Below are 16410 nucleotides of genomic sequence, written 5' to 3' on the forward strand. Positions count from 1 at the left end.
GAGGAAGTGTAAGCGGCGAACATCTCATCTATGCTGACACCCCCACCACAGACCCAAAAAAGCCCCGAACCAAAAAATAGAAGTAAAACTATACAAAATTCTAAAAACTCTAATAAATTTTATGAATCAACAAATAGAATCTGATTTTTTAAATCATCGAAAATTCATAATAATATTAATGTTAGTATTAAAATATTATACTAAAAAATAAAATAAAAATTAAGAGAATAAATAATATATATTTTTTATGGTTAGTATACACAAGTATGTATCAATTTTGGTGTATATATTTCAAAAACATCATTAAAACTATTTAGATTAAATTTGAAACTAAAAGATAAATTTTTTTTATACATATACATAACTGTGGACAATTTTGTACTTTCATCTAAAAAACAAATGGAATGACTAAAGAGTTGATTAAAACAAAACTTAAAAACCTTATAATAATATAATGGATTTACTGTAAAAATATGAGAACTTTAAGTCCACAACGTTCAGATACGAAGAACAAGAGAAGTCATAAAAACAACCAATTTAACATCCAGATCTGAAAAAACAAATAAACTCCATATCTGAAAGAACTCCTCCATTTTATACATAAACAACCAAACGACTCTCATCTGCTCGATTCACGTTTTTTTTTTTTCTTTCCAAAGCTCAATTAAAAAAAATCACAACAAAAATGCAGAAAAAAATGATAATGATGGATGGGGAAAAGTGTAGGGGAAAATGAAAATGAAAGATCTATCTAACATGTGCTTTAATTTTATAAGTAAATCCATCTTTGAAGTTAAGTACAATATATACACATGCTTTAGAAAACAAATGGCTACTTCAATGAATTGTTTTTCCATTTACAATAACCACAAGGTGGATCCAAAAGTACAGCCCTACAGCTGACCTAACAGATTACAGGACTACTCACTAAGTTGATCTATAAAACTAAAAACTGTACATTCACAAAATGGGGAACAAAAGATAATCATGAAAATCCACTGCTCCGAGATTATCAGTTATACCCAGAATCACTGACCTGGCCAACTAAAATATCTGCTTCTACTGTAAAAATAATTCAATAAAAAAATCAATTAGCCTGGTTTAATACAATTATCACCTCAGAAGCACCAGAGGCACTAGTAGCAGGAGTAGAGCTCAAACTACACGATGATTCCGAATTGCATTGTGTCACATTAATAGCATTCTCGGTGTCAGAATGAGAAGCAGTAAGTTTTGTATCAGAAACTAAACATCCAACAGTAGAAGGGGCTCCGTTTTCATTTTGAGCTGTGAAAGAAACATCTTTCAAGTCATGTACATTGCCACCGCCTGATACAACCTCTGAGAACATGCAAGGTGCATCACTTGAACTATCATGCAAATTAGGTCTGGGATCATCAGAACCAAGTGTTGCATCCTTTTCATGACCATCACGCCCCTTACTTTCGGAGCCACAACTCGTGCTTTGCTTAATGAGCAATGGAGCAGTCAACAGTTGTTGTGTGCCTTGGTGAGCTTCAGGGAATGTTGACTTGCCTACACTAGAGGAAATAATACTCATCTTGGAGTCACAGAAAGCAGCATCACTACCCCAGACTTTGACCCCATGCTCAACAAATGAGTCCCGCGACTGTAAAGCCATCACTTCAGATGTTGAATGCACATAATTCTTTCCAGAAGAATTAGGACTGTATTTGCCACCTGTTTTCACTTTGCAAAAAATTGTTCTGGAAGAGTCAATGGAAGCACATGGGAACTCTCCACTGCAATTAGCAGCTCCAGATCCAACATGAGACACTTTGCACAACTTATTGTCCACCTCAGATACATTATGCTGGTTCAATTGACCCTGCAATGGTTGAAACTTTGAGTCAGTGGACATAACAATGGATGCAGAGAGAGCATTGCCTTGCCCAGCATTCTCTGCAGTTTGCTCAGGTGAATTGCATGAACAATCAACAAGATTCACTACATTCTTATTTCTCCCATCCAAATTACCAGAAATCACACACAACTGATCCTGACACTTTGCATTGCTTGCATCCTGAATTGTGATGTCTGATGTCTCATTCAAGCAGCCATCAGGAACAAGGGAAACAGATTCAACTGCAGCAGGTTCACCGACGATGTTATCATCATGAGGTACATCAGTCTCACTAAGTACTTCCAAATTAGATCCAGCTAAACATCTCTGATTAAGACTATTTATCTTCTCATTTCCAGTTTGTTGATGTGCATCACATGAAGAATCTTGGCAACTCATGATATTAACATTGCTACTGTCCAGATTATCAGAAACCATGCAAGATTGATGGCAGCATTGCATGGTATTGGCATTCTGAAGAATAATGTCAGATGTATCATTCAAGCAGCCATCAACAAGTGAGCCCAATTTGTTAGCATCGATCTTGTTTATCTCATTGCCCAAATGAGGTAAACCAGTCTCACTAGAGTCATTCAGATTAACTCCCACCAAACATCTCTCGTCAGATTTATTTGTCTTCTTTTCCATGGTAAGAAGTCCCACAAGTTCAGTAGATTGCAAACCTAAAATGATATACATGATGAAAGTTACATCAGTAGGACACAATATTATGTCATCCAACCATTACATTTGCATGGTCATTGATAAGAGTAGCAATACCTTCTTTCGGATGTACAGTTTGTTCAGTAAATTGACGATTCAATAATGACTTCTGTAACATATCAACACCGGGGAACACCAACACGTTCAGATTTCTCAGTATTTTCTTGCTTGATTCTTCAAAGGGCTTGAAACCAAACACAGAGCTCCATGTTCCTCTCAGCTCAGATATAGCAGGTATGACCAATTTCTCAACATTTAAAGAGCACAGAGCCTGATAAAAGATCCAGGAAAAAAGTAGTTTGAAACATGAAATCGCTCAAAAATATGTGCCTAAATGAACCAAGCATAAATGGAAAACAGAGGATATCATGTCATGTCGATCACAATCGTATAGAAATAGACAAATTCAGAACATGGAAAAATATGTAGCAGAATTTCCCATCGTAACAATCATAACTAGCTTCATTATAAAGCACAAGATGATTTCCCCAACATAAGTCCAACATGCAGACATTCATCATAATTTAAATAACTGTAAACAAACTAGAGAGAAAGCGTGAATAAAGGGCTTGTAACACATTTATGTGAAGATTCAATGGGCCAATCCGAATAGATTCCCATGATGAACAAGCAATGACATTCATTATGTCTAATCTGAAGTTTGCACACATGCAAATACAGATCGAACTAATACAAGTTTTTTAGTACCAAACTTACAGTTTCAATTGCAGTTAGAAGCCGCCTGCACATTCCTTGACGCCTATACAAAAAACGGGTCCCAATGAATGGCATCTCTGCTAACTGATTCCCGTGTATTCTATTTAAACAGGTGTGAAAAATTTTAGTTGTCAGTAACTCAACAGAATGGAAGATGCAAGAAAGTCAACAAAAGAAAATTAAATGTCATGAAGATACAAAAAAACAAAAGCAAGACGTCTAGATAGATGACAACACCAACTCAGCTGAACATCATAGAAAACATAACAATGCAACAAACAAAAAGGGCTCATGGGTTAGGTTAACAAGTGCAACACTAAGAGTAGAAATAGTACCGAGTAGCCATGTGAATCTTTGCAGGCTAATTTCACTAATGCACCAAACGTTTTAGGTGCTTTCAATAGTTATTTTGTACTTTGTACTTTGCCCTTATTATCATAGACTAATTCAACTCATGCAGATAAGATAACTATGAAGTAGTGATTACTTTGTTAAGAACAAAGTAACCACAAAATTTGTTTAAATTCAATAATAATAATAGTTTTCTATTCAGAGACTAACTTATGGGTTAGAGTGCTCAACTGGTTTTCATAAGACCAATATAACTAATTCAAAAATATCAGACTGCCAACCATATGCAATGGTTCACATACAGAAACAATGAAAAGAAATCCACTATTTGGACCATCTAATTAGCAATTTTTTTGTCAATTTTACCCCTGCACTTTTATTTCATAAAATTCACTGCCAGTAGTTTTATACTTTAGCTTTTCGACATATTGGGTCTATACTAAACAGCTCCCTTGTGCATGGACAGCACATGCAGACTAACTGCCTGCGCTTGCACATGCAAGTGAGTCATTTAAAACGGCACAATTTGTTGAAAAATAAAAGTACATCGGGAAAATCTTATAAAATAGAAGTACTGAGTGCAATTGACAAAAAATGCCAAGTACAGGAGCCAAATCAGAGTTTTTCATATTTGTAAACACCTTTTAGAAAAGGTGTAAGTTCCAAATGATTGTTCGAAATAGGAATCACTCAATGACCATACTGGTGCTTCCGAACATGATATCAAGTAAAGTTTTCGGTGGACGGAAAATTAGCTAAGTATTAACTACTACTAGTAAATATACCTTATTGATGCAGCAGCAATCATTTCATCTCCCTTCTCAAGAATGGCAGTGAAGAAACCAGTATAGTTCAATCGATTAAAGTTGGAACTGAAAATGAAACGAATAATCAAATAACAAATGGTTGCTTATGTATTTTCAACACCATCAAAAAGTCATTGTGTTCAACAAAAAGTAGGAGAAACAAGAACACAAGTGCAAAAAAGTAGTGCAGTTGACGGCCAACCATTGAGTAAATAATTATTAAAATATAGCTGCAATTAACTATTATTACTAGAAACATTGAAGCATCGAAGTCCATGCCGAACCACATAGAATTACTACAGAAAATGAGATGCTACATTTTGACCAGGTGCAACCAATAGATGGAGCCTCGATACCAGCAGATAAACTGCATCTGACACGCGAATTAGCATAACCTACTAGTTAAATTGGTAAAAAGTCTAATTTACGGATATACTGCACCGCAGTACCAACTCCTTTACATTTGCTTGAATAACAATTCAATCTAAAGATTTCTCAAACAGATGTACAAATTATGGGTTCTCAATTTGCTTTGAAATATTCTTAAACATGGTAAAAATAGCCAATCTTGAACTCTATAAATGATTAGTGCCCAAATAGCAATACATCCAGAACCACCTCCCCAACACAAGCAGCCCAACAATCCTATGCAAATTTAAATTCTTATTTACAGTTAAATGCTGATCAATATATAAACGAAAAAGTTCCAAAACTTACCCAAAATTGTAGACAATATTACGAATCAGATTGACCCCACTTCTATGGTCAACCATGGGCATAAAACACTCATCCATTACATGCAAAGCAACAGCCACCTTTGAATTGCAATCTACTTTCCGAGGCATACCACTGAGAGAAATATCAGAGCCAACATCAAATCGACGAACAAAAGTCAATGAAAACCCTTCTTCCAATTCATGTTTAACTCCAAGAAGCATCTGCAATCTCTCGTGTAACTGACAGAACCCAAAAGAAATGGATAACTTGTAAGTCCTAGAAACATTAAATATTAAAAATTTCCTTACAAGCAATACCGATTTAAATTTATAAGTAAGAAACCAAATTAAATTGTTCACATTAGTCATTTGCTCAAGGCAAAGGATTTTCATAGTCCGTGGCTACCTATATCATAACATTACTCTGTCAAGGATGTCAAAAACTAGTATTCCTAGTGATAAATGGAGTGTTTAACTTAAACAAATGCATATTGCAGAGGCTCTTTAACAGCTTCCTTCTCTGCACATATACAAACATGCTAGATTTTTACAACAGCCAATCCCATCAAAGAAAGAACAAATAAAAAACAAACCAGTTCAGTAGCAGCAGTCTATCTATTAGATTAATATCTAGTAATAATAAAGCCTTTAGGTGGAGAACCAAACTACTGTAATTACTCCTAGCTGAAATATGTCGGTAACAATTTTTAGTACCTTTTGGCATTTCTCTCCACAGAAGGATGGAATGATGGGATCCTTATTTATGACATCCTTTACCTGAACACAGGATTGATGATCTACAGCAGAAGAGATGTTAATGTGCATCAAATTTGATAACATTATCCATTAAAATCTAAGTAGAAAATCAACATACAAGTATGCATCAAACTTTCTGAAGAAAGAGTGCATACATTTTTCCTCGCACAAAAAACATGCAAGTAGTCCACAAGGAGGAGCAGTATCATCATTTTCCTGACATCCATCTCCACCAACTTTCCCACAAAATTTGCATACACAATAAATGCAGTGCCACGGCCCTGGAGGGAACTTCTGTCATAAATAAAAGAAAAAACAATAATGTATTTACCGGGTTATAAGATTTAAAAATAGTTGTGGAACTATCAGCTTGTAAGGCAGGCTCTATTTTAAGCAAATCAGTAAAAGCTCCCTTGAGAAGGCATCTCCATTGGAGCTTTTGGACAGAATGCTGTATGTGCACTAAATGGATGGCCTGAGCCATATTAATGACCAAGTGATTGCCCAATTAGCGGTTATCCAGAACCCAAGACATGTAGACACATAGCTAGGTACTCTTATCAGAGATAAATTTGGGAAACCCCCCTATTTTGACTACTTATTATTCAGACTGCTTTCATTGAATGATGCATGTTCTCACTGTGAGGCCTTAGCCATATACATCAACAAGTAGTTGCCAAAATGCCCTCGCCTGAACATGAAATGAGTACTACTGCTATCTGATATAAATTGCAGGAGAGCCACAAGCATTTAGCATATGCTAAGCAGCGGTTACTCTTAGTTTCTAATGCCTTTATGCATCGTATATAGCCATGTTCAGTAAAACAGTCCAACAAACCATAACACTAGGGTTGAAGTGATATGATCATATAGAAAAGAAGATCTAAATAACAGGAAATGGCTAATGATGCCTCCACAACCCTCCACCCGCTCATCAATTAAGGACTACAAGTTCTTTATATTTTTATCATAGTAATTATGTCAATAATAATGATAAGAAAATAGCAAAAAATACAAAAACAGTAAAAAGGCATACTTTTATCTCTAGGCAACTTTTGTGGAATGTTGATGGGCAACCATCACAACAAATCAGGTCCCCACCATCTCCGCAAATGCCACACGTATCATCATTTGGATCTTCATGGTTAATATCAATAAAGTGAAACCCTTTCTTGGAAGACTCGCCTTGTTTATGCCAGGAATCTAGCTGGCACTGCAAGAGTGAAGATCCAGTCTCCAAAAATATATTCTCAAATGGCTGACAAGATTTGCCACCAGCATGAGCCTCAAATTCTGCAATTGTATAAGTTTTACTACAACAATCACACTGAATGCCATCTGTTTTAATCCTACCCTTCAGCTGAGCTCGCATTTTCCTGCTGTTGAAATAATCCACCTTCCCATCTAATGCCAGAGTCCCTAAATCAATCATCCAGGTTAGTACTGTTCGCTTACCATTATACAGGAAATACCTATCACTGTCAGACTCTGTGCCATCCTGAGAGTTCCGAGCCATCAGACCACATCTTTTTCTACCATGTGTTTCTAGAGGCTTACGACCCCTAACTGACACTGCTGTCCCCAAGCCTTTCATACCACCTGATCTATCCTTTTTGTGTTGCAGAGGTTTCAGTTTTGGTCTCCCCTTCAACTTCTTATGATGAAGACCAGCTGCAGGACCTAGTTCCTTTTTCTTCCGTTTCCACTTTCTCTTCATAATATCTCCAGTCACTAACTCACCTTCCTCATCCTTGTTCCGTTTCTTTTTCTTTTTATTTTTGTCAGACCGCTCCTTATTCATTACTTTAGTAAGTATGCTGAGTTCTTCCTCTGGAATTGGAATAAATTCAAAACCTGACTTACAAGCCTTTGAATCAAAAGTGCCATCATCAATCTGCTGCTTAAGAACTCGATATGCCAAAGTAATAGACCAGTAAGTCCTACCTATAGGACTTACATAAACTGCATCATTATATACTCTACCCTGCCTAGGCCTGTACTGAATTTCCCAGCCAGCACCCAAAACCAATTCAACAATTTTATCCCGCACAGCCTGCCTTTCTAATCTACTATGTCCTTTTTCCCCAGTCTTCTTTTTGCCTTCGCCTCCTTCCATCTCAACTTTCTGGCATTTCATCTTCTTGACTTTTGGTAATTTCATGTCACATTCATTTCCAACCTTACCTTGTTTACCCTTATTCACCTTCGAAGGTCTCCCACGTCTTGGCTTTATTTTTTCATTCATTTTATCATTTTGATGATCACTCCATCTACCATCAAATTGATCAACCTTTTCCTTTTTCACGTGGGATATTTTTTTCTCAGACAGAACACTGTTCTGAGCCTTAGGGGGCCTCCCACGCCTAGGCTTTAATAGTTTCATTACTTCATCCTTGGGAGGCCTTCCACGCTTTCGTTTTAATTTCTTGCTCACTTCATTATCTGGCTGATGGATCCCTGGAGTAGCAAATTGATTAACTTCTTCCTTTTGAACATCACCCATATTTTCCTCAGACTCATTGCTCTCCTGATTCTTGCGGGGCCTCCCTCGCTTACGCTTCCATTTCTTGCTTAATTTGTTGTTTAACTGGTGGCTCTCTTGATCAGAAGGTTGGTCAATCTCTCCCTTTTTCACATCAGTCCATTTTTCCTGAAGTTCCTGACACTCCTGTGACTTGGGAGTTCTCCCTCGCTTGCCCAATACCTTATTCTTCTCCATAGTTTCTGGAATATAGTGATGTTCATCGTTGAATTGATTAGCCTCTTCTATCACCACATTGAGGCTGTTGTCCTCAGACCCACATCTTCCCCTGGTCCTTTTCCCAATAGAGTCTCCATCTATATTTTTCTTCTGAGCCTCTTCCTTACCTTCAGTTATTACTACATCGGCACTCTTGTCTTCAGGCCCACCTCTTCCCCTGGTTCTTTTCCCAGTAGAGTCATTATCAATATTTTCCTTCTGATCATCTTCCTTGCTCTCAGATATTACTAGGTTGACACTCTTGTCTTCAGGCCCACCTCTTCCCCTGGTCCTTTTCCCAGTAGAGTCATCATCAATATTTTCCTTCTGATCATCTTCCTTGCTCTCAGATATTACTAGGTTGACACTCTTGTCTTCAGGCCCACCTCTTCCCATGGTCCTTTTCCCAGTAGAGTCATCATCATCAATATTGTCCTTCTGATCATCTTCCTTGCTCTCAGATATTACTAGGTTGACACTCTTGTCTTCAGACCCACCTCTTCCCCTGGTCCTTTTCCCAATAGAACAGCCATCCATATTTTTCTTCTGAACATCTTCCTTTATCTCAGATATCACTACATTGACGCTCTTGTCTTCAGACCCACCTCTTCCCCTGGTCCTTTGCCCAATACAGTCGCCATCAATATTTTTCCTCTGAACATCTTCCTTATTCTCAGATTTTACTGTATTGACGCTCTTATATTCAGAACCCCCTCTTGCCCTCGTCCTTTTACCAATAGAATCGCCATCCACATTTTTTCTCTGAACAACTCCTTTGCTCTCAGATTTTCCTGCCAACATTGATCGCAGAACCCTGCCAACAACCTGCGGTTTACCATCCTCATTAAGTTTCCTTGATTTGGACTTCTCAACACTATCTTCTTCACTCTCTCCTCCCTTAGGAACAGTTCTACTTCTTTTCTTAGAAAACTTCAGAAACTCAATGTCACTCCCGGCATCAGATTCCTCAGATTTTGGCCCATCTCTCTCAGACATTGATCGCAGAACCCTGCAAACAACCTGCTTTTTACCATCCTCGTTAAGTTTCCTTGATTTCGGCTTCTCAACACTATCTTCTTCACTCTCTCCTCCCTTAGGAACAGTTCTACTTCTTTTCTTCTTATTGTTAGTACACTTCAGAACCTCAATGTCACTGCCGGCACCAGATTCCTCAGATTTTGACCCATCTCGCTCATCCATCTCCGCTTCTTTATTTGAATCAGAAATGCATTTGACTTTTTCAGTACCAGAACCAATCAATTTAGTGGCACTGTCATCAGTCGAATCACGACTGTGCTGACCAGTACTGGCTTCATCCACTTCAAAAGTTTGTTTGCACAATGAAGCGTCACCTTCATTGGCTTCCGCAAACAATTTCCTCCTCGATCGCAAGCCGTCTCTCATCTGTAGAGAAACCCACAAACCCCCTAATTTCGAGACCTTGCCACTTTTTGTTTTAAGATGATATCAATTTAAAGAAGAAAAAAAAAACTTACGCTCACTTACTAGGTAATCACAGTGATAAACTGTCCCACTGGATCTAAATCGTGTTTTGAGTGAACCCTGTGATCCAAATACAACGACGATAAACAAAAGGAGTAAAAAATGTACAAAATAAATACATTGCATGGACGGGTCATATGAAAATCGAAAAAGAAAAGAAAGAAGAGAAAAAGAATTACCAATGCAGCAAAATGAAGAAAATTATATGATCCTACTAGGTCGTACAAGTAAAAGCAAAGCTTCACCGGAACGGCGATGACTTCTTGGGGATTGAAGGGAACCGAAGTGAGAGCGAAGGGTTTAGTTTAGAGAGAAGCAAAAAGAGACAAGAAGAATTGGGGGATTTTTAAGGTTTTTTAGGGGCTTTAGAATAATATCATTTTTAATTTAATAAATAGTATTTATTATAATGACGTGATTATCGGTTTCCTTACTTGTTGTTGTTGCTGTATTTTAGCATGGGCGGGATTGTCATTTTAGAATTCACATTTGACTATTATCATTTTCAATTTCCCTCCATTTTGTAATATCCCCTCCAAAATTAATTATTTTCGAATATATGTTTTTTTTTTGGGGTTTCATAATTAGAATAATCACTTTCATTTTTACTCCTAACTAGACATTGCAGTGAATATAAAATTGGTTCATTTGGGGCTAATTTTACATATTGGTAAATCCAACTCGTTAAATTTTTTTTCATATATATACATGTTGTTATCTGAGTGGTTCAGAACCAATTTTTACGTACCGCTATAAAACTTCTCAAAATTAAATTAGATTTGAACTATAAAAATAAAATTGAGACGCCTTAAATAAACTTGGAGAAATTTATCGTCTACTTGTATTAAACAACTTGGATTTTTAAATATAAATTTAATAAATTAATTAATAACTCAATTGTTAATTAGTCAGAAACATAGGCCGAAACTATCCTAAGGAATAGTTCTAACGGCATGACATTAGTGGTTCTGATGGCCGGAGGGGCTGGCCCCTCCAAATCCCCTTTTGTCTCCACCACTGACTAGACATATAACTGCTCCATCCCGAAGTTAGATATATATTGTTCACCTAGTTGTATCCATGCACATCATGCAAATAAACGCAATATCTCAAAAAAAATATTCACGTATAATATTATTAATAGAAACTAGTCGAAAACTCGTGCTATGCACGGGATATGAAACTATTATACAATTTAGATAAATAAATAAATTGATATATTTAGTTTTAAGTAATTTTATATCATACTATAATTTTTTTATATCATGTAAATTTAAAATTAATATATTTTTTTTATTGATAATTTAAATTAATTTTAAAAATAATTGATTAATTTTTTATAGAATTTTAATTAAAGGTGAATGATTTATTTATTTTACAAAATTCAACAATTTGTACTTTTTAGTAATTTTAATACATTTTCAATTTTTTTATAATTGGAATTCTGTGAAACAATAATAATAAAATATGAGATTAGTTAAGAAATATATTAGAATATAATGAAAAACCAAAAATTGAATTAAACTACAATTAAAATTAAATATTATATTTACGATACAAAAGAATTATAATCTATGTTAAACAAAAATTGAATTAAACTACAATTAAAATTAAATATTAAATATATGATATAAACGAATCAATACTTTTCTAATGTTGCACATGAAGAAACTTTATCAATTCAATATGTTACATATAAAAAAAAATAAAATTCATAAAAATTAGTCACAAATTCATCTTGATGATAATCATTTTGCTTGATGGAATTTCATGATCACCAAGTATTCGAATTCAATTATTCATTCTGCTACAATAACCCAATATATCCAATTGAATCACTTTAAGGTGGTGATTTTATTTTCATCTCGTAATATCTCATCAAGACATTCAATCAATTTCTGAAAGATGAAATTATAACAACTATTATTTAATAAAAATAAAACAGCAATATAATTGAGAATCATTCCTCCTTTACTGCGGAGCTCTGGGGGATATTGTCTGGCATTAAACTCGCCATTCGCATGGGTGTTAAAAGACTTTCGGTGGAGTCTGATAATTTGGAGGCTATCAACAGGATTTCGGATAGACAGACTGTTTGTCTTAAGAGTCAGAGTCTCATTAAAGCCATCTTGAGGCTTCGTCCTGCCTTCGATTCTCTTACCTTCTCCCATATTTATAGGGAGCAAAACCGCGTGGCGGATCGCTTGGCAGCTGCTGGGCATGGGGGGATGTTAGGTGTTTCTACCCTTTCCGTTCCTCCTTCTTTTCTGTTACCTTCTCTTCTTGAGGATAGGATTGGGGTCAGTCTTCCTAGACTGATCCCGGGTTAGGTTTTTGTTTGTTTGTTTTTTTTCTTCCCTTCTTACCAAAAAAAAAATGAGAATCAAAATAACTACAGCATATGAAAAAAAAATCGAATAATTACCTTGAGAAACATAAGAATTTCTTGTTATTTTTGACACTTTCGTGTTTCCCAATTTTAGTTGTTTATGCATCTTCTATTTCTATCGGATTTCTTCAATTGGGGATATCAGTTTGAAAAAAAAAGACAAATAAAAAAGAAAACATGGATAAGGTAGCGAGAGGTATAGAACCCGAGTAACAGCAGAAATGGATCTGAAAGATGAAACTATAACAACTATTGTTTAATAAAAATAAAACAACGGCACAATTAAGAACAAAATAACTACAACATATGAAAAAAATCGAATAATTACCTCCAGAAATATAATACTATCTATCATGACCAATGAATATAATTGTGGAATACTATCTATCATGCTTTATATAGAAGTTTATTTGTGACTTTTGGATTTCCTTTGCTTTGTGTTTTTTCATCTTCCTGTAACTCCTACTTTCTTTTATTATTTTAATTAATGGGCTATTAATTGTTTAATATATTTATAATAAATCTGTTATTTTTAATTAATTAAATCTTTTTATTTTTGATTTTTTGCTACGTTGACAACTCATCAAAAAGGGCATTTAAAACACTTCTCTTCATTTCTCTCTGCTTCCGCTATTATATATAGTATAGATATTTCATTAAATTCTTGTATTTGAGTTTATAAAATAGCCATAATAATAAGTTACAAAATTCAAATAATGCATTGTGAGGAGCTTTTGTCCAAAATCTTGTATTCGAGTTTATTAAACTCTTTTATTTCATTAAACTCTTGTATTTGAGTTTACAAAATTCATATTTTGCCTCTTGTATTTGGCCAAAACTTTAACTACCCTTCAACTTTCAAAAAATTCCAAATCACTCTTTATTCTTATTTAATTGCATTCAATAACTTCATATTCTTGTCTAATTTAATAACCCACTATCTATATCCAAATGCATTCAATAACCCTAAAACTTTAAGTCCTCCATGAACTTTCAAAAGTGTCTATTTTGTTTCTATTTGACATTTTATTTTTTTATGTATAGCGAGCACTTTGACACGTGACGGAGCGTGTCTTCTATTTTATGCATCCGACATATTCTATTGAGAAATATAGGTTACTAAATACAATTAATAAGGGGGTCATTTGAAACTTTTGAAAGCTCACGGGGCATTTGAAGTTTTGGACAAAGTACGGGGTAATATATGTATTATGCCAAAAATAAACTTTTATGGTTTGGTTGATTTGCAAACAGACCCCCATAGGCTAAAAGTCAGACATGTATTTTGAGGTTGATTTTGTTAGCAAAAGGAGTCCAAAATGCTAATATTGTCAAAAATTGCTTATAGCATCTTCAAGCGTCTCTTACTCAACTCTCAAAAAATAACATAAACAATTGACTCTTAGGTCCCGTTTGGTATGTTGTAATGAGCGTTGTAATGAAATGCCCATTACGATGGATGAGCATTAACATGTTTGGATTAGTCATATTATTTTGTCGTAATGGAATCACAATATTACATCATTTAATTTTTCTTTATAAATTTATGTAATGGGAATTACATAAAAAATAGGCATGAATTCTCACTACGTCTAACTATATATATATATATATATATATATATATATATATATATATATATATATATATATTATCCACCATTCTTATTAAACGGTAAAACATAAAATGAGAAAAATACGAAAATTGCAAAGAACGAGGAAAATGTGAGAACGGAAAAACACGAAAACATGAAAAATATAAAAAATGGAAAAATGTGAAAAACGAAAAAAACATAAAACACGAAAAATGCAAAAATGCAAAAGATGATGAAAATGCGAAAACGGAAAACTGAAAAAAAAACGTAAAAACATGAAAAATGTAAAAAATAGAAAAATCGGGAAAAACGAACACTAACCATCATATATTGTATCAATGGTGTTCCCATGCATATGAAATTTTGAGAATAGTTTAAGTTTCTAACTACATTTGACGAAACAAAAGTATTGTAATAGCAATTACATTTCACAAAAATTTTAAAATTTGTCAACCAAACATTATAGAATCGCTATTACATTCCACTGCACTACAACTATGACTACATTATAATATTGATTATATTATATTGCATTACAACGTAGCAAACGGGATCTTAGTGATTTGATGAGTGACTAATACATGACATATCCGATAGTACCCATCGTACTCACTCCGTATTTATGTTTTTATCATTAAAATTAGTAATGTATTGCTATATTTACCAATAGTGGGAGGAGAAAGAGTGCTCAATAATAAATTATTAATAAAAAATAATTTGAGGAGTCATTAAGAATGTAAAAAGACTACAAAAAATGAAGATGAAATAGAAACTCTTTGTGATTGAAGAGCCAATATGAGGCTTTTGAAGTTGGTTTTTAATACACACACTCTCTTTCCATATATCTATATAATAGACGGAAACAAAAGTAACACTTGTCAAGCTATGAAGACATTTAAAGCAAAAGAGAGCTGATGTGTCAATTTATTGAAATTTTAAAAATTTTAAAATTTATTTAATTGAAATCTTTCTTTTATTTTATTTTTAAAAAATCTCTTGCCCTTTCCCTGTTTATGGCAATCAACAATATTTTTAAAAATTCAGTACATCAGAACAAAGGTTTTATCTAAGCAAAATTCCTCAGTCCTCACTAAACACATCTCTTGTCCTTTCCCTGTTTACGGTAATCAACAATATTCGAACTTCCTATATAACCCAAAAAACCCTAGCTGTTTCAGCATAGAGAAGCTTAGAAACCTACTATACAAACATGGGTAAATCTGACTCGCTTGCTTTCAATTCGTTCTCTTATTTTTCTTTTGGGTCTTTTCTTACTCATCTGTTAACCAGATAGCCAGTTCTTTTTCTTTGGTTAGCGGTTATAAGTTTTTTTTATGTTCGAAAGTCTTTTATAGTTTAAAGTTTGGGTAATTTATACACTCGCCATGTAGATTTTAATTTTTTTATGTGATTATTTTTCTGTCTCCTACTAAAGGTATGAGCTTGGAAGGCAACGTGCAAATACCAAGCGATTTTAGTGTGGGCAATGCATTTTGTGATCGATCAAGGTTGAAGCTTGCCAAGGTTTGTACGATTTTCACCTTCCTCTGTTCACTTTCAAAAGGATCTCTAATAGGTTATTGCTTATGTTCTACTTTTTCTCATTGATTTCAATTTTACTTTTGTTATTTATTATTTTCGGTTTTATTGGAACTAAGTTTCTTATATGAGATAATTTGATTAGATTCTTTTCTTTCTAAATCATTTGATTTTTTTACATTAACTGCCATTGGATTTTCTTCCATTGTTCTACATGTTCACATCATAGGAAGTAATTATTGCTTTGCTTTAGGAGTTAGGATCAAATGTATGCAAATAACTCAAAATGGTGTCCATCATTTGGGTTTGCTGTGATGAGCCGCTTTTAGATCCAAACAAGGATAGTAACTCAATTTGTCACCCAAACCCCACAAAATAGTAATCCAAATCCTACAGGACAGTAATTGATTTTTTTTTTTTGGAATGTAAATCTGATTAATGGGTTTCAGGTCGATCAAGCAACATTTTGGTGGCTCCTTTTCCTCACAAATAATGTCTTTGGCCATTTGTTTGAATCAAGTCATGCATATTTAAACAATTTTTAGAAGATATAGATATAAAAGCCTTTTTCAACAAGACATCTTATTCCCATTTTTGAACCTCAAACCACTACAAGAAATTTGATCTTTTATGACGCACCAAAATTGTCATGAAAACATAATTTTTTGTCACAATACGTAATAGGTGACAAAACTTTTGCGTCACAATGATC

At 34.4% G+C, this 16410-nt stretch overlaps 1 protein-coding gene across 1 annotated transcript; it reads right to left on the minus strand.

Annotated features, from left to right (window-relative positions):
* Positions 1 to 775: 775 nt before the first annotated feature.
* LOC136218270 (uncharacterized) lies at positions 776 to 10481 on the minus strand. The gene is made up of 10 exons (XM_066005062.1): positions 10356 to 10481; positions 10180 to 10236; positions 6970 to 10077; positions 6089 to 6227; positions 5892 to 5974; positions 5179 to 5417; positions 4441 to 4527; positions 3305 to 3404; positions 2645 to 2858; positions 776 to 2547 (listed from the first exon to the last, which is right to left on the minus strand). The coding sequence occupies exons 3-10, from the start codon at positions 10075 to 10077 to the stop codon at positions 1088 to 1090; spliced, it is 5430 nt and encodes a 1809-aa protein (XP_065861134.1). The 5' UTR covers positions 10180 to 10236; positions 10356 to 10481; the 3' UTR covers positions 776 to 1087.
* Positions 10482 to 16410: the final 5929 nt, after the last annotated feature.

Source organism: Euphorbia lathyris, chromosome 2, assembly GCF_963576675.1.
Source record: "Euphorbia lathyris chromosome 2, ddEupLath1.1, whole genome shotgun sequence".
NCBI lineage: Eukaryota > Viridiplantae > Streptophyta > Magnoliopsida > Malpighiales > Euphorbiaceae > Euphorbia > Euphorbia lathyris.